The 19,099-nt window shown below is 32.6% G+C and overlaps 1 protein-coding gene across 3 annotated transcripts in view; it reads right to left on the reverse strand.

Moving 5' to 3' along the window:
• LOC119644911 (protein spaetzle 5) overlaps nucleotides 1-16,632 on the reverse strand; it is an 18,428-nt gene extending 1,796 nt beyond the window's left edge. The window contains exons 1-3 of one of the 3 annotated variants that reach the window (XM_038044655.1): nucleotides 5,849-6,001; nucleotides 4,166-4,256; nucleotides 3,928-4,091 (exon numbers count right to left, since the gene is read on the reverse strand). In XM_038044655.1, the coding sequence (XP_037900583.1) occupies nucleotides 3,928-4,091; nucleotides 4,166-4,222 (221 nt within the window). In that variant the 5' untranslated portion in view covers nucleotides 4,223-4,256; nucleotides 5,849-6,001. Of the gene's footprint in view, nucleotides 1-3,927; nucleotides 4,092-4,165; nucleotides 4,257-5,848; nucleotides 6,002-6,191; nucleotides 6,430-16,281 lie in introns of those variants that run through there. The other 2 variants (XM_038044653.1, XM_038044652.1) reach the window with 2 other exon arrangements.
• Nucleotides 16,633-19,099: the final 2,467 nt, after the last annotated feature.

A 19,099-nucleotide genomic window follows, 5' to 3' on the forward strand; every position in this document is an offset into this window, starting at 1 on the left:
ATTATTTGTTTTAAATCAACTATTAAAGCATTCGCTATTGTACAACTGCATATATATATATATATATATATATATAAATATGTATATATTTGTGTCGCAATTTTTCATGATTTAAATCGCGCCAAAGCGAGTTCAATTTTTTTGGATGAAAGGGAACGCAAAATAGCGATCTATTATGGCCAAAAATAACTAGCAATGAGTAGACGAGTAGGTAAAGAATCCACGACTAACAATTCAATGGTCACTGGTCCAAATCGCAAGTGCTGTAGATTTTTCAATATACGGGCACATATGATTTGAGTTATTCGGCGGCCTTGAAATCCTTACTTTTTAAATTTATTTACAAAATACGTAGATAATAAATAAATAAAAAGAATAAAAAAATTATAGCGAAAGTGCATAGCAATTTTGAAGCTTTCATGACTTTCTAGTCGAAGGATAGCAAGCAAAGCTCAGGCGCTGAGTTGCAAAAAGGCGTCGTAACTCGTTGAGGTTTCGAATTGAATCTGTCAACTTTAGGTTAATCAGTGGCAGGCTTCGACTTCTTAAATAACAAGCTCACTTATGAAAATTTCATCTGTCAATTGCCAAAATTTACGAATTACCTGGATTAAGATAGTTTAGTGGTGAGCTATTTTTTTTTTTTTTTTTTTTTTTTTTTTTTTTAATTTATCTTCACTGAGGCGTAGCTGACATTCATGTTCATTCAAATTGTTTTGTGCTTACATCTGAGTACGTGAAGTGCGTGAAACTCATGCGCGTTTATCATATAACCTAAAAAGAGGCACACAGAGCACATCTTCTCGTAAATACCGAATGGGCGAGAGCCAATTGCTTAGATCCATGTCTTGGCTTCAATTGTATTACTAAATATTTGTAATGCATATAAAGACGTACCCTGTACCTGCTATAGGATATGTAACTTATCAGCAGAAATAGCCTAATAGCCATGTCCGTCTCTCGGGTTAGGTATGAGCAGGTCTGTGTACATGACGAGTGGCGATTCGAAATCTGGATTTTGCTTCACATGTTTCTGTTTTCGCTCTCATTGGTATTAATTTGAAAATCAATCAAACCGATCCAAGAATCCACCCATTGTTAGATGTTTTTTTTTTTTCTTTTTTCAAATCTCTAACGAAACAGGTAACGATATGATTTTATATTCTAAATCGAGGCTGGATTTACCGATAAACACTACTTTTAATATATTTTCATCGATAATTCGCCTTAACCTGTAGCCGATACAACTGACGACGCTTTAAGGCTTACTTCAGCTTAGAAATGTTCAAAAGGCCAGTTATCGTGCCTTAAATTGTTGTGTCATGAGATTAAAGAGAAAAGTAAAAAAAAAAGTCGGACTTTGAAGAAAATGAGTTATTGCTTTGCTTAATGCTGGTGCTTATTAAATTGTTTTTATTTGTAAAATTAGAAAGAAAAGCATTTAGCGTAAGCGTTACGTATGGTACGCATAGTTTTTTTTTACACTTCTTACCGCTATCTTTTGAATATCTTTTATATGGTTTTTGTAAAGTTTTATTTAACTCGTTTCGTATAAGTCTTTAAAATAACAAGATGTTAAGCTTAATTTTTTTCGAGAAAACTTTGTTGAACACCACTATCTTTGTTTCTTTCTGCTGTTTATATTATTCAACTAACAAGTCAAGTTTAGTGGGTCAAGGTAAAAACAATATCGCGTCTCGCTAACATTGACTGTAGGGAAATAACTTTAAATATGTGCTATATTTACGACTTTAGATAAACAAAAAAAAATAAAAAAAATAAAAAAAATAAAAAACTCAAAAACTATAACTCTTTTGAAAATCGGCCCACCAAAGCCGGCAGTTCGAGATACCACGATCAACCAAACACTCTTGGCGTATAAACCTTATAAACGGTAAAAAAGAAAAAAATTATAATAATAATGAGAATTATGTTAAAAGGCTGAAGTCGAAGTTCGCTTATGCTTTAGCTAAGAGCGGGTTTCGAAGACCTGTAGCAGTTAAATGAAGCACTAATCAATTTTTGAAGAGCTGTCACAAAAGTTAACAGCGGTCAGCGGTCGATTCATTTGCTTGAATATCCTCTCACCTGCATTCCACAAATATTTTATAATACTTTAATATTCTAAAAAAAAAAAAAAAAAAAACGAAAGTCGTTTTTAATAAGCAAAGAAACGTAACGAAAAGTCTGGCGCGCCTATTGTGCTCTAGCAGCAAGCACACATAATAACGGAGAATAATAATCGCAGAAGTAACAAATCATTATCATTTTCAAAACAAATTGTGGAATTTCATCGTCGACGGTTATGTATATATTTACTTTGTATGCAAATGCGCTATGCTTCGGGCTAAAACCGAAATTTATGTTTTAACAACTGGCTTCTTGACAACACTCCAAGCAGACAGACATCATCAAAATGAATGCGTTATTAGCATTTTCAGTATGCACGCATGCTTCTATCTTGTCTGACTTCCCATTTGTTTTCGTATGCGCCATATATATGCGTGTGGGAACTAAAGGCGAAAGCAATTTAATTTATCACCATTTTCGGGTTAACAACTGATTTTATTGTATTTTACGGTTAGACAGGTAGATATGTTTTTTCCACAACTTGACAACTTGAACGTTATGAAAGCCATTGCGTAATGAAAATGAATAAAAAATTAATAAAACCGACCTTAAAATTTTGTCGAAAATTTTTCAAAAAAAAAAAAAAAAATAAAAAATCTTTTTTAAAATTCTCTACAAACTCCAACATTTTTTTCTTATCATCTAACCTAAATAACGTTGTCGTCGGCATTACGCAAACTCTGTTCGCAATTACTTTACATCGTTACATCGTTACACTTCACGTTTCCGAAATTCTCAGCATTCTCCTTGGGAAATGTTTAAAGATGCAAACTAAATGCATTTCTAAACCTAACGGATATTAATGTATAAATATTTCGGCTGGGTTAGGTTAGACTGGGTGTACTGCACTAAGACAATTGTGAGGCATCAGTCATTAACTCGCACTAACTCGCATTAACTGTATTTGCTTTTTGTCCTGCTCTTGCACGAGTGAATGAGGTCTTCGGATATCGGAGACCGTAGCACATATCATGTATTAAGAATGCTTCGGAAGCCATTACAAAGCGCTCTCCATTTTCTAATACTGCTGTCGAAATTCGGCTATCGATATTTGTTTCATTTCGTTTTCAAGTTTTCACTCGACAAAGTATACAATTTGTGGCGAGTGGCTCAGTCGGGTCAATCTACCAATGACTATGGCTTGAACATATTTTCACAGCACTTGATAAAGGTAAGTGAGGTTTAAAAGTTTGCGTATTGCAACACCTTTGAAAACATATGGGTGGTAATACAACAGCGGAAGTTAACTAACTTCCAAGTACTTGATTATTCCCATGGTTTTAAACACTTTCGGAGTAAGTCAAACTTGGTGGGGGAAAATTCTCTCCTACTGACTAATGCATCCGTGAAATTCTTTTCTCTGAATTAATTTTTGTCAATAATTTACCTTTGGTGATAATAATAATAATAATTAGAAGAAGAAGAAGAAGAAGAAACGTTTGATTTGGTAAATGGATGGTTAAAGTGACCTCAACTTCTTGCTCATTTCTGTTACTGTGAAAACAAATAACTAGAAAGCATTAAGCATAGCACGATCATGATATCTTTTGGAGTGCACCTATCGCACCTATCCGCATAAACAAAACTTGAACATGTGTCCTCTTGAAAATCTTCGATAAGAGGATGGAATTCAATTACGCGAGCGCTTAAAAATATTTCGTATCCCCGATAAGTAACTTAAAGCATACGCTAGCGTTCTTATGAATTTTTAATGTATTACACGCATTTGATCGGACATACTTTGCCATACGAAAAACACTTTCATGGATTAAGCATTATAACGCATACACAACTTACATTGGATAGTTATCTATATGTTCGCAATAGGTTTTACCCGGTCGAGCGCACGATGGTGTTTGGCCCGGCGGTGCTGGCAGGAAACGGCAGGGTGGAGCACCATACAATCCACAAGATGGCGACGATATCGCTGTACTTACTGCAAACGAAATGAATCCTAATATCTGAGAATTATATACGAAATCGCATTGATTAGATTTTAAATAGATAACGCGCTTATATGTATGTAAATACTTGCCACATATATTAAACAAAAGTCAATATAACTACGAATAAAACGAATAATACTCTTCATGGTTTCACGTTTGTTCAAAACAACTGCTGTGTAACTGTAAATAAACAAAAGACAAAATTTTTCTATAAAATTTAAAAAAAAAAAAAAAAAAACTCTTGCAATTCATTTCGCTTATTATGTTTAAAATCATGTGCGCATTGCTTCTTTACGTTCACATCGCACCTCGTATCGCAAAGCTTTTTACCTGTCATTCGTATAGCGCATGCATGCATGCAATAGATTGTTTCGCATTCGTCGATCGACACATGAATCGAAGAGTGAAAGTAAATGTCTCTTGTCATGTGTCAATCGAACCCTTTACAAATTAACATTTATTTCGGCACTATGGCATAATAAATGGCATTATAAATTTGTGTAGGTGTATTAATTATAAATTTCACACTTTTTTATTCCTCTCTTAAATAAAAAAAAAAAAAAAAAAATGAAAAATCGTATTAAAATTAAAAAGAAAAAAAGAAGCGAAACTGATTGTGTTTGCAATAAATAGATGGATAAAGTGGTCACCGCCCCTTTTGCGATTGTAATGAACTGCATTTATATGTACATTATTCATTCATCAAGATTATTATTGAATGCAATGTTACGATTAAAACTGCCCCTTCAATAAGATAATGTATATTCAGCGGCAAACATGCACTGCGGTTCACTAGCATTGGCATTTCGTTTGTAACATTCAACACCATACACTACTACACAACCAGAGACTACTACCTAAAGAAATCATTATATGCTTCATTGCTTGGGAAGACGATGTCCGTCCCATTTGCGCAATCTCTTGCGGTCGCATAAAATTTCCAACCTATAACATATATTCTATATTTATTCACCGATTCAGTTCGATAATGAATGTCAGTCGCTGACTGTTGCCCAGAAAATCGTTCATAACCTTAAAAAAACACAGATTTCCCCATTTTTCTTACTCATCTTCTTCCACCTACCAATCCTTCTGGACTATCTAACATTTCTAACATATATTGACGACATTTCTCGAATGGTTGATGAAACGAGAAGACAATAATTTTTTTTTTTTTTTTTTTTTTTTTAAATTATCTCTATCAAGAAATTGTGATTTATCATAAAACTAACTAACTAACTAATCCTGATCGATAAACGAACAAACTATGAAATTGTTTTACAAGTGTATTTGCCTGAGATGTTTGGCATCCATATATCGTTCCAAGATGCATAAAATCATTTTGTTTATCTATTATCTGCACTTAAAGCACACACCAACAAGTCTTCATATTTATGGCTACAACTATTATTTAAGCTTCGATAAGACATAACGACGGCATTCCGCCACTTGTCATCAAAGCAATAAATAATACATCAGTTTTTGCTCACGATCGTTTAATGCAAACGAGCTATTAACTGATTGATACAAAAAACAAATATAAAAGATACTGAGATAAGACGACCCAGCGAGTACCCAACTCAAAGGAAATCTCAACGAATAAGTTATATAATATGTCCGTAGACGATAAAACGCTGCATGTTAGAGAACATCTTTGTGTAATAACTTTAACAAAGTGCACCGCGTGCACCGTCACTCACAGTAATTATGATTTCTAAGAAAAAAAAAAAAAATGTCTCAAACGTTAATGCAAACCCGAATTTTTCGCTTACACATAAATTTTATTCAATCGGTTTCAGTTACTTTCCCGATAAATGCAGATGCAGATGTTGAAGGGAAATATTTTCCCTATTTATACAAATTTCCTATTGTTTCGTTTTGCTTCTTTTTTTTTCGGCATTGCAATGCATTGAACTTTACTGCAACAATGATACTTTCTCTGTTCGCTTTACATTAAACCTGTTTTCACAGTGTTCGACTGCGATTAAACTACATTTTGATATTATTATTGTTGTTGGTAGTGTTGTTGTCGCTGTTGCTGCTGTTACCGCTGCTGTTACCTTCACACATTTCCTGGTGTTTTGGGAATCTTTTTGAATTTTCCCCATGACTCACCATTCATCTATCGGGGTATTGTACAATTTAAACTATTTTAGTAGCACTGACTACAGCTTTTTATATTCGTATCATTTTAAGGAGTTTTTTTTTTTTTTTTTTTGTATGATAGGTAGGTACTTTTTTTTATTTATTTCTTGCTTTTAAAAATTTTTTTTTCACACAGCAAAAGACAAAAGTTAATTCGTACACATTTTGCGGAGACACGGCGTGAACGATTTTAATGTCAAATCAAAATTGAAATCAGAAAATAAGCGATTGTTGCATTGATTTAAATTTCATTCAGGCAAACTTTAAATTTCAATTTATAAACGATGTAGTTAAGAAACATTGACTTCTCTAGATCACATATATATGTATATATGCGCTATTATTGTATGATTTTAATACTTATTCCACATTTCTTATTTTTTTTTATTATTTATTTATTTATTTTTTTTTTTGCGCAAATGCCTTAATTATCTAAACAAGAGATTTGATAAAGTCTTGTAAATATATGCTTACATGCATAGCTATATGTATATATATATATATATATATATATATATATAAGCATATGTAAATGCTTGTGTGCAATTTGAAATTGAATGTCAATGCAAACACGTAACCGGATACACAATACATGTATGTAAAATTTGTAGCAAATAAATAAAACAAAGGCACTAAAAATTATTGCAAAAAAAAAAAAAACGAAACAATAAAAACTATATTAATAAATAAAATTAGAGCAGGAAAATTTTAATGTATATATTAGGTGTAGCAACAAATAATGCGGATTTCTTTACCTATCACTTAGCATCAAAGGATTTGTAATATTCATCATAAAGTCTATACCACGTATGAGCATATGCGGAAAGCGGAATTTTTGTCTGAAAAAGCGAAAAAATAAAAATTTCATTCCAAGTCGTGCTTATCGTTCGTTAGCTATACAATTTGCCCCACCTATCTTCTGACGGACAATTTGTGTTCGTCATGCCAAAAAAGTTGTGATTCTTTTCAGATTTTTCGTAAGAAATGAAACGCTACTCAGCGAGTGCTTCCCCCAAACATACGCTAGTAAGAAGAATTTTCGTTGCCCTGATAGACTGATGTCATGTAAGAAAATCATCTCTTTTTGCTTTCTTTTCAAATTTCGCTCGTTTTTTGTAGCATTTGATATTAACCGTTTCACTAGACTTAAACACCTAATAACAGACCATACTGTTCTGATCCCACTAAACGAAAGATGTGATCGTACGGCACGTCTGAATCTACCCATGGAATTCTTGAAATACAAGAAGCTTTTTGATGACTTTTTCGTCTATGAACAATCATTTCAACCATAATTTATAGCTTAGCACTAAAACTACCGCGTACGCCATTTTGATTGTTTTCAACATTCAAGCTTCAAGGAAATGTTTATCAAGAAGTGTAATTTTCTAAAATTTTTATCGACTTTTGCTGATATGAAAAGATTTTTAATTTCTTCCTAGTTGATCCAGTTTTCTGGAAGTACCGGATGACTTTAGAACTAATTTATGTGTTTGTGGTCCATGTTATCTAATATAACTAATATATTATGTATCTTATAGTTGTAACTGTAAAAAGAAAATGCAAGCAAATACCATTTCAGGTAAACAAGTTAGATAGCTAGTTGGGTAGGGCAATAGGTGATGGCATCACAGCGCGATAAAATCAGTCAACTCAATCATTGATTGTAGACGTGTTGCATGTGAGCAAATCGCTCCAATTTTTCAATCTTATATTTAATTTGATCATTGCTTTGCCCACTGGGGCAATTCTACAAAAAAAGGGAGTCAATGCAATCTCTTTTGGCAGAAATAGGCAGATAAATAATATGTAAAACCGGATTAGCTCTAGTAGTAAATCGAACGATTTAAAACCTGGCCCGGGGCCAGCCTTAATTTCACAGTCCGAATGCTTCCGCTTAAACTGTTGCCAGAATGCATTTGACGTAACGGGTGATGCCTTAAGGCAAGTATGACTTTCTTACTTATTTCCTCGTGGATGCCGTCCCATGCACATTTAAGCTGAACGTTATTTTCTTGCCTTTTAAAACTTAGATACATCATGTACTCACAATGTATGTCGGTCGGTTGTCGGTTTGATTTGTTAAGCTCTAAACGTAAATAATCGTATTATCTATTGTTGCCTGCCACAAAGCTTTTCACCTGAACATCATGCACTTCAGGTGCACGAGACGGATATAGACGTTATTTTTCGCATCTTTGCTTCTATGTTCTCTTCTTTTGCTTTATTATTCTGTTTTTGTTAGCTCTTCTACTAGCAAAGGTGCTTTTGAAATTTCAAATGACAACAATTGCTGGAAAAAGTTAATCGTAGGATGACTTATGATGCCGTCACATTACCGACTCGCAACATTTGAATTTGTTCTTTTTTCGGCATTCCTTTGACATTTATTTGATTATTTTGGTATTTAAGCTTATAGCTGGTAAATTAAGGATTTCTGTATTGAAAGGAAAGAAACGTCGTTTCTCTTACTATTTTACCTTATTTGAGATTATTCCTCAATTTTTCTTCGTTTTCCTTCTTTTTTTTTTTCCTCTTTTACATTATGTTACGGTTCAGTTTACGTTTTCTAGTCAAAATTGATAATCATTTAAATGAACAAATATAAATTGAATATCTTTACATTATTTAAATATGCAGCTATGTCTTCCATATCCACCGTCATCAACGCGTTAAGCATGATTTTTCAAAGCAGATTGACTTTTATCAAAATTGAATTCGGGGAAAGGAAATTAGAATTAAAAATACAATTTGCTAATATTTACTATCAATTTATGGATCCTCAAGGCTAAAATGTTGACGTCAAGAGGTTTAATAAAAGTCGAAACAACATCTAGCTAAACTATTAACATTTATAGGTGAATTGATAAAAAGACGAAAGGAAGTCGCTGTTAACGCTACACGCATGCCAAGAAGAAGTATTCAAAGTACTCCTTGTTTCAGTTAACAGGTTAGATGAAGTTATGAGCAAAAAAACCTATTACCGATCAAACTAATTAAATAGTTTCATGAAAGTCCGTCAATGACGAATAAGTCATTAACGTATTTCTTGGGTTAACATTTTTGCGCAGTAAAGCTGTTAGTTTTATGTATGTATGAAAAAAATGCAACATTTTAAACGTTCAAAGTTAACAGTCGGTCGCACTGTTGATTTGCTCTGTAAACGCAAACAATTTGCTAATGTGTGTATATACGAGAGCATGTGCCCCCATAAAATTTTCAATGCTTGCTGTGGCAATGTGCTGGCCTGTATAGTGGTTTTTTTTTTTTTTTTTTTTTTTTTTTGTTATGATCCACTTGTAGCACAGCAAAAAAGAAATATATCTATCTATGCGTAATTTATCTGAGGGTATTGTTAAAAGCAAACAAAAGAGCGAAAACGAGAGTAAACGAAAACACCTCTATGCCGGACCCAACTCTTAGATCATGCGCTTAATTAATCAATCAGTTCGACATGTGCGGGGTTGTTCCAATTTTATGACAACTCTTAATTGAAATAATAATAAACAATGCAATGAATAGGAAAATATGAAAAAAAAAAAAAACAGAAAACGCAAGAAAAATGCAAAAATGTATACAATCGCCTCAAAACGAATTTTGATCACTCAACTAAACAAAACTATTCGTTTCAGTCGCAAATGCATCAGTGAACCGTAAACTATCAGTTTTCGTCTTAGAACATCTTACGCAAACGGTATCAGAAATATTTCCATTAAATAATTTTCTGTAGTCTTCTGCAGTCGAAATTTTGATCTTAAAATAAATAATTCCATTGGTTCAAGTTTCCGTGCAATTTTAATAAGACATTGAACGAATTATCTGGTCTCGCCAAAAGTGATTCTTTCTCTCTTTTAAGCATTGATAAGAGAAAACATGGCAAGGGCCAGACTAATTGGTCAGACTAATATTCGAATCCACGTAAAAACTCATAACCGGCAACTTATGAATGAAGTTCTTGAAGCCGGTGATCGCCCGAAACGCATTCCTATTCGCAGAACGAACAAATAAGTTCTTCTGGATAGTTTGATCAACTCGACTACGATAGCCGCATTGAAATGATCAGCATAGTCCTCAATTTTGATCGTTGTTGATATGCTTCTTAAGTGTTTGCATTCGCAGACCGCTCACCTTTCACAAGATTGTTGCTAACGATTAACTTCGCTATATTGATAGGTGATATGAGTGCGATTTCAATGAACCTACTTCAACGCTTTTTTAGATTTTTTGGAGAGAATGGCGTTATATACCCAAATGTCGCCTAAAACATCGCTCAAAAAATATTGAGCCATTTAATAAACCAATACTAATACAAAACATGGTTAGCCGGTTGTCTTGGCTTGAAACTTACGTTTTTTTCCTTTTTTTTTTTTCTTTATACATATTTTGTTGAAGTATTTATTAGCGACGGACATAAGGAGCACGAGGTTAGTTTTCTTCAATAATTTCATAGTCATTGTTCCTTCACCTAAATGCTCCTATATGCCCTTATATCGATGCAATAAAAGATCTGCAATCTTTTTGTAACTCCCCTAGAGTAGGTGCACCGAAAATTATATATAAAATTCATGACAGATTCTGATCTTTTTGTTCGTTTTCATTGGAAAAACCGAGACTATCTAGGACGTAAACAGCTCCCGTAGATAAAGTACTTGTCTTACTGTGATGTAATTGGGTGCAACAAACACTAACTAAGACTATAATAACTTAAGGAGAAGAGAAATATTTTTCGCTCATAAACCCTTTAAGTGAATGTTAATTATAGCACATTGGCAAACGCGGTTATGAAAAAGAATTTCATATTTTTTACATTTCTATAATAGGTGTGGTCTAATAATGACAAATAAGCGAAAAATTTCATTCATTTAATGACCATATTTTCTTACCCTTAGTTTGTGTAAGATGCAATGTTAGGCATGATGAACACGTGGTAAGTAATTGGATAGAAAAATAAAAAGCATATTTAGTTACATTACTCGGCTAATATGGTTCTCTAATGATTTCGGGCAGAGCTTCTGAGGGCTGAAAGGGATAATAGTTAAATTTGAGACTCTGTTCTTAATCAAAAATAGACATAATTTAGGCGATTTCTGCTGAGTGTTTCTTGTGCTTACAAACGGAGTACCGGAGTACCGCTTTCGTTTGTGTAACACTTTTTTAATGAAGTAACCAAATATAATATTCTTTCGTATCAACGGATATTTGCATCTATTTGATAATCATTTCATTACTCTAAACGATATCACAATACATACCGATACATACCATACTACATATGTAGATCCGTTATGTTTAAGTTTATTTATGCAAGCAGCTGTCATCAGAAATTGGTTATGTGTTGCGGTTTGCATGAATGTTGCAACCTGAGTGCCTTTTGGTAATCTTTCTTTTGTTTTTTTTTTTTTTTTTTTTTTTATTAAAAAAGAGGGACTTACGGCTTAGCGAAAATAAAAAAAAAAATAATTCTTTTTCAACTATTTCTCTATAGCGGACAATTAAACATAAGCGACCATATAAAGTGCATATATGTTTGTTGATTTGTCCGCTCATTTGTTGGCAATCTTTCATTCCATTTTGCGATAACTTAAAAATTTAGAACAAAAATGAAAATTTATATAACTAATTTGAAATCGCATTTTGCTCAACGAATCAGATACGCAGAATATGAATATTCAAATTCATCAAATCATCAAATTGAATCGATATTGATTTCAAATTAAATATATTTTGGATAATCGCATCCGGAATCAAGTCAAATTCCACTGTTAAAGCAAATAAAAATTATTTTACATGGCTTGAAACTTGAATATCTGCCCTCGAAATTTGTATATATGCAGCCGGCTTTTTTCGTTAATTTGTACCGTTCATCTACATCGAAATCATGTTATATGAAACTTTTTTACTTCAACTAAAATATCACGTATAGAATAACATAATTTAAGGTTAGATATAAAATAAATAAATCGAAAAAATTGACACCTTTTCGTACCGAAACCTTATTCGTATTGTATCCAGATCGTGTTATAAGATACCTTGAAGTAAGACAAATCAATGCAATATGTACTACGTTGTTTCGAAACCAAGAGTTAAGGCTCAAAATGTTGTAATGAAATTTCGTTTCAAAGAGTAAGTTAACTTCAAGTTTATATATTGAAAGCAAAAATACATAGATGAGATTCAATATTACGATGAAATACAAAAATTAAAAATGTATTCAAAAAACAAAAATTATATATATATACAGTGAAAGCTCCTTGTTCGCGCTTCATTCACTCGCGGTTTCACTATTCGCGGATTAAAAAATGTAAAAAAATTCCTATATTCGCGGCTATAAATTTCTTCATTCGTGGATCTAATAAGTGCATACATAATAATAAAAAGATTCCAATTGGCAACCAATTACTATTCCGTATTCGCGGTTTCTGTGTTCGCGGCACATATACTCCGCGAATAAAGAACTTTCACTGTAAATATAAATAAATTTGCTTGAAACTCCTTAACGCAAAAATCAAATGAAAACCACGCATATTCGTATCTACGAAATCGTGTTATAATATTCGCGAATTTTATACCGTGTCGGGATCGAAAGCGTACCTTACAAATATGAAATGCATTTTTCTGATCTAGAGAGAGATACGCGTAATATTTGTCCTCACGTATGCGTTGCGTACGGTGTGCTCTCGTTTTTTTTTTTTTTTTTTTTATTTATTATTTTATGCCCTTCTTCTGCCCTTTCGTTTAATTGCAAGTAATGCGTAACCTTGGCTGGTAACTAGTGATGTTGTGCGTCATTTTTAATTAATTGATAAGTTCTGTTAAATAAAACTATTTACTTAACAAAATGAGGTCAAAGAAAAATGATGCATAGAGGCGTAGCATCAAGTCATTCACGAAATAATATCTAGGTGACGTTCCATGCATCACAACTATCCAAGACATACTTCATTCACAGTGAAAGGTTGCATGGAGCAGGCTGCTGCAGATGTATTGAAGTCGCCAGTTCAATCAACGGGTCTCAATATCTCAATATTTACGGACCTTATGAAATGATGTGGATCAGTATATTAGTTCAAATGGAGCATTATACGTACTTGACGAACAATATGCCCCGAAGAGGTGCAACAGTTATTAGAAATAAGTGATAACCAACTAAATATTAACTTGTAAGTGAATCAATTTTTAATTTGTGCTAAATTGTTGCAAAATTTCGTGTTAATTGTGTTACACAGAAAAGAAGTCTCCAAACGCAATAAAAAGATCAAAGAAAAATGATTTTATCTGAACTTTTGATCACATGTAACTCATAAGAGAAAAACGTAAACAAAAATATTCGCCTAACAAAGATACGGGAGTGATACGGGCAACCACCACTGTATGTATGCAATGTATACGAATAAAGCGAATATTTAGTAGAATAGAAACGACTTTTGTGGGACGTTACACGGTACAAAATGGAAACTATATTAAAACATTCCGTTGCACGTCTTGTATATAGAGTTTTTCCGTTAACTGTTACTGAACGCTTAGGACAACGTTCTCAAGACCAGAGTTTTATGTATCACTTTTATTAGAGTGAAACTTAAAGACGAATTTGAATGTGATCTTTTAAAGATAATACAAATCTATCAGGCCTTTTCGACAAACACAAATCGACCCATGGGCTGATTTCGCTGACTTAGGCGAGCCTTTGAAAACTTGTTTATTTTAGCTCCTTATTTTAGCTTATCCCTTAAACATACGGACATGGCCACATCGATTTCGTTACTCATGCTGATCAAACATATGCATATATATATACATAAATTTCGTGAGATTTTCATTGCGTATTGCTATGCGTTGCAAATATTATTTTAATATGCCTCCTGCATGCTACTAAAATGTAAGTGATGCGAACAATGAAATGCTATTTACCAAAATCAATCTTAAAGATAAAGATACAAATCATCTTTTCGTACATTATATGACTAACAAAACGTCCAGAATTCTATAGGAAGTAGAAAACTACTACTACAGTGAATGCTGAAGAAAGATTCAAGTCGTTTTTCCCATCGAAAAAACTTCTCAGTTATCCCGTAGATAAAGACACAATCACGCCTTGAAAGGGCTTAAGTTCATATACCGATATTTCGAACTTTTCTATTCGAAACGAGCTGTATACTGACATTTTCGGATTACATTTAGGTTTTGTAAAAACTTATTTTCAGATAGTGTCGGTTAATCTAATTATGGATGTAAGGTAAGGGAAAAACTTGAAATTACTTTCTATCAAGATGTAACGCCCTCGAGAGAAATAAAGAATTTTCGTATCCATCTTAGAAGAATGGAAGTTTCCGCATTGGAAGTAAGCATTAGATCTTCTGTAGATAATGTAAAATAGTCCGTTAAAGTTGAACGATTAGCCTTTCGTGTTTAACCTGTCGTATGCGATCGAAACAATTGATAAAGAAAGTTGAAACTTGGCAGATTTTATCGTAATTGCCTAAATTGCCCCTTCCTGGGTTTTAGTTGAATGATCAACTGACATGCCCATGTTAAATGAAATTGTTTTTCAATTCTACCCTATTGGTTTGAGTGTGTGTGTAAAGTAAATTTCCTACTCCTTTGCTGCCGAACATTTGCTTTATATAAATATATATATATATATATATATATATATTTATATATATATATATATATATGTATAAGCAAAATGTAAGAAATTTTCTACAGGTTTCTCACTGCTGTTCCCTATGCCTCGGTATACAATGAAATCAAGCGAAAAATCGTGTCGCTTGCCCCAGTGCCTCGAAGCTTGCATTGCTAAGAGCATGAAAATTTAACTTTTCTTTAATTTTGCCAAACAGGAAGTTGTACGTTAATCAGATTCGTTTTTAGATCGTGTAAAGGCTAAGTAAGATTCAATATTTTCAGAATTATCTGAATTTCTTGGACATTTGCTTCTTATGCAACTTTTGCATAGGCTTTTGTGCTTAAGAGCGCCTAAATCTTACGCTTGGTTAGATGATGACTTTAGTTTTTCGATTCGTGAACGGTATCGACGATTTCTTCTGTGAGTAATAATTTTTATTGCTCTTCGTCAGGTTTATTCAGCCGCAAAAATTACATCTCCGAATGATTTCTATAAAGTTTTTTTAATTAAATTTCTTCTTAAATACTTGAAGAAACGAGCGAACTTTAGGGTGTAGTTACTTATCTATCTAGTTTTGCCTTAAGATATCATTACATGATAGCCGAACGCGAGTTCATTCTAAATTTGTAGCGCTTTAGAGCTTATATTTTTCGATTCAATGGCGACGGAAAAGAAATCGATAAAAACGATTTCAGTTAATTTATGCTACGAAGATCAAGTTGCATTTCCTCACATGTCAATAGCAGTAGTAGTAAGTACTAGTAAGTGCACTCTTTCTTTCTTCCCCCCCTTTTTTTTTGTTTTTTTTTGGGTTTTCTCAAGATTAAATTTGTGAACGAGGAAAGGGGCACATGTGAAATATCCTTGTTCACTTGTGCTTGGATGCAGTGCGCTTCAGTGGATAACGATTTTATTCTCAAAAATTTAATTTCAATTTATAAACACTTAGATCAGACATCGCTGACGGCAAAGATTTACAATATGGTTTTAAAATCGAATTATCATTGCATTCGCCTGCATTTTATAGTTAATATATAATGTATGTGTACCGTACAATGCTCTACACACTTTACACGATAATTGATAATTTAATATCTGTAATTTAATATCATGTAATTAAAACGATGTAAATCATGATAATGACGGCAATGTCCCTTAATTAAAATTTAATCGATAGTTAAGTGCTTAATATATTTTTTTTTTTTTTTTTTTTTTGAATAATTTTATTAATAAATACAATTTCTATTGAGATAAAGAAAAACGCGAAATCGTATAAGAAGAAAATTGCCATTAAACAGAACATTGAAATGAGTCTTTATATATATATATATATATATATATATATATATATATATATGTATGTATATAAGGCTGTGTCTTTATAGAAAAAAAAGTTCAACTTTTGTATGAATTTTTATGCATATAGAGGATCACCTTTTTTTGTCAAACGCACTTCATTTGTATGTCTCTCTGTATATATATTATGAAAATAGTTAACACGTTTAGTTAAAAAGGCGATAATTTTCGAGAGCAATTTTCTGAGTTCCTTTTTTAAGATTTATGTATGTAATGTTAGTTTACTTCCTTTACACTAGCAGAGCACGCGCGTATGCTCATCTCCCAGGTTATGAACAAATTACATACATATATATATATATATATATATATATATATATATATACATTCAATATTCAAGTCATTCATAAATTCGTAGTAAAACGTGTTAAAAATTATTTGCGAAAATATTATATATTTTGAACTTTTTTCGATGTCTTCTGTTTTCTTCTTCTTCTTCTTGTTTTCGTTCTTTTTTCTTTTGTTTTTTTGTTTCTTTTTTCTTTTTTTTTTTTAATATACCATCGAAAGCGCTTAACGTTGTTTAACGCCAGAGCGATAAAGCACAACTGAATAAATAACTATGATTATATATGACGGCCCGGCATTAGAGTTAAGTTTAATTGAATACCTAACTCTCTAATATATCTATCTCTTGATCGTTATGTTTAGGCAACAATGTCTCATATAGATTGTTAATTTATGATACAAATACCTTAGTGTCTATATAAAAGCCATGAACACGTGCATTCACTGCAAGAGCATTAATTCGTCTCTCCTTTAGGCTTTAGTTTGGTTAAAATGCTAAAAACACTGAAAACGCCGACTTAAGAGAGCAATCACTTAAACAGTTAATCAATTAGTCGGTCAGTCAGGCAACTACTTATCTAGATTTCGAAAATTGAAAAATACTTTAATTTATTTTTATATATCAACTCATCTCAATTATTTGCATCTCCACAAATAAATCTATCTATTTATCGTTTTTATATATATATATATTTTAAATGTATATTTTGTATATAAATCTTAATATACATTTTTCTCTATATATGTATAAATATTTTAAAAAGCCTCGACACGAAACACTCTGTTTCTGGTTATTTTCTTCGCTAACACAGGTTAAACCATCGTTGCATATTTTAAAGCTTATGCATTATATGCTCGCGTGGAAAAATTTCTAATTTCTGGATGGAGACCGGCTTCAATAGATTCTGCAAATACATATTTTGAAAACATTGCATAAAAAAGTATTTATGAAAATTATTATATGCGAGTACATTTCCTGCATAGGCTGCTTCGATTTTTATGCCATTTTGCTTCCTTTTTAATTTTTTTAATGCGCCTCATCCCTTCGCAGAATATTCACTCCGCCAAAGTGTTGGCAACGCTCGGAAAGCAGCTTCAGAGGCCCAATAAACTATACGCATATTATTCTTGATCAGCATCAAATTCTAAACCTATTTAAGTGCATCTATCCGCCCGTTTGCCAAATTTAAGTTATCGGCTTCAAATTTGACGAAACTATTAGAAATTCCTGCACACACGCTAGTATTGAAATTGAACTAAATCGGTCAAGGGATACGCCCACACTTCAACATAACCTAAGATTAACTCCTTTTTGCAAAACTAAATAAAATTTCATTATTTGTTTCGCTAGTCGTAAACCACAACAGATGCAACGATAAAAATTTGCATTTATGTTCTATGAGTGATCTTGTAGTACCTGTACAAAATGAAAAACAATCGCCCACGTCTGCTTAATAATATGCAATATTGAAAAAAGCTGCAGAGGCCCTATAAAGTTTATATATTCTTGACAATTATTATATGGTGACGGATGCAAAAAATCTCGATCGCCGACGACGTCTTTTTTTGTCGTCAGGTTATCGCTGATAAGGATTACCATTTGAAAACTGTATTCGTGACGATTGTCGGCTCGTAGGCGGCCCAAGTTTCTCTTCAGATCAATTTTAAATATTTACCGCTCTAACGAAAACGTATCCAAGAAGCTTAGATTCATTTAAACGATTCTAATAAATGCTTGTTTCGAATTTCAGATCGATATCTGAATCTATCTGCTCTACAAGTGTTTAATGAAATTATTTTAATAAAAAATATTTGGAATTTTCTTAAGCTTAATAGCTTAGATAGTTCAAATTTTGAAGTATATTAAATGTGACCAAGTTCGTGAGCAATCATTGACATATCTTGAAAGACGAACTGTTCTTCAATTGTCTACCACTCAACGATAACGCCTCCAATGATGTTATCTTTCCGTTAATAGTTTCGATATGTAATGACGTCTATTATATGCGTCACACTTTAAACCAATTTAGCGAAAGAAATGCAATATGTGCTCTCACTATATTGGTTTTGTATCATGCGGAAGTTTGGGCTAAAGTTTATTAATTTCGTTAACATTTTCACAGTTAAAGCAAAACTATGCGATTTGTATTTTCTTAAAAATTTACAAAGACTTAATGTGCACAATGTACTTAGAATTTTGATAGGCATTCGAGTGGTATTTGGACGTACACATCTGCCCGGCCATTCAGTTCACCTTTACTATTTAACTCGACTGAAAGTTGAAAAAAAATCTAAAAATTAAAATCACTTGTTATTGTATGTGTATGTTGCATTCGCCGCGACTGATCATTTAGATGAAAAGTCTTCCCGCGGGAACAGAATTATCGTATATGTGGTAATCTAGAATGTCATATATCGTTATGTAAAGAATTGCTTGGGTAGGCTTCGGTAACCTCTTAAGTGAACCCATACATTTTAAATAGAAAATGACAATATATCGGTAAGCGAATCTTTACCCTGAAGTGAAGAAATATATCAAATTCGTTAAATAGTGAAATTGATTACAATTTTAATCCTTAATCCTTATTTCATCTCCTCAGGCTAATTT

The sequence above is a fragment of the Glossina fuscipes genome, unplaced genomic scaffold, assembly GCF_014805625.2.
Source record: "Glossina fuscipes isolate IAEA_lab_2018 unplaced genomic scaffold, Yale_Gfus_2 1, whole genome shotgun sequence".
Taxonomy (NCBI): domain Eukaryota; kingdom Metazoa; phylum Arthropoda; class Insecta; order Diptera; family Glossinidae; genus Glossina; species Glossina fuscipes.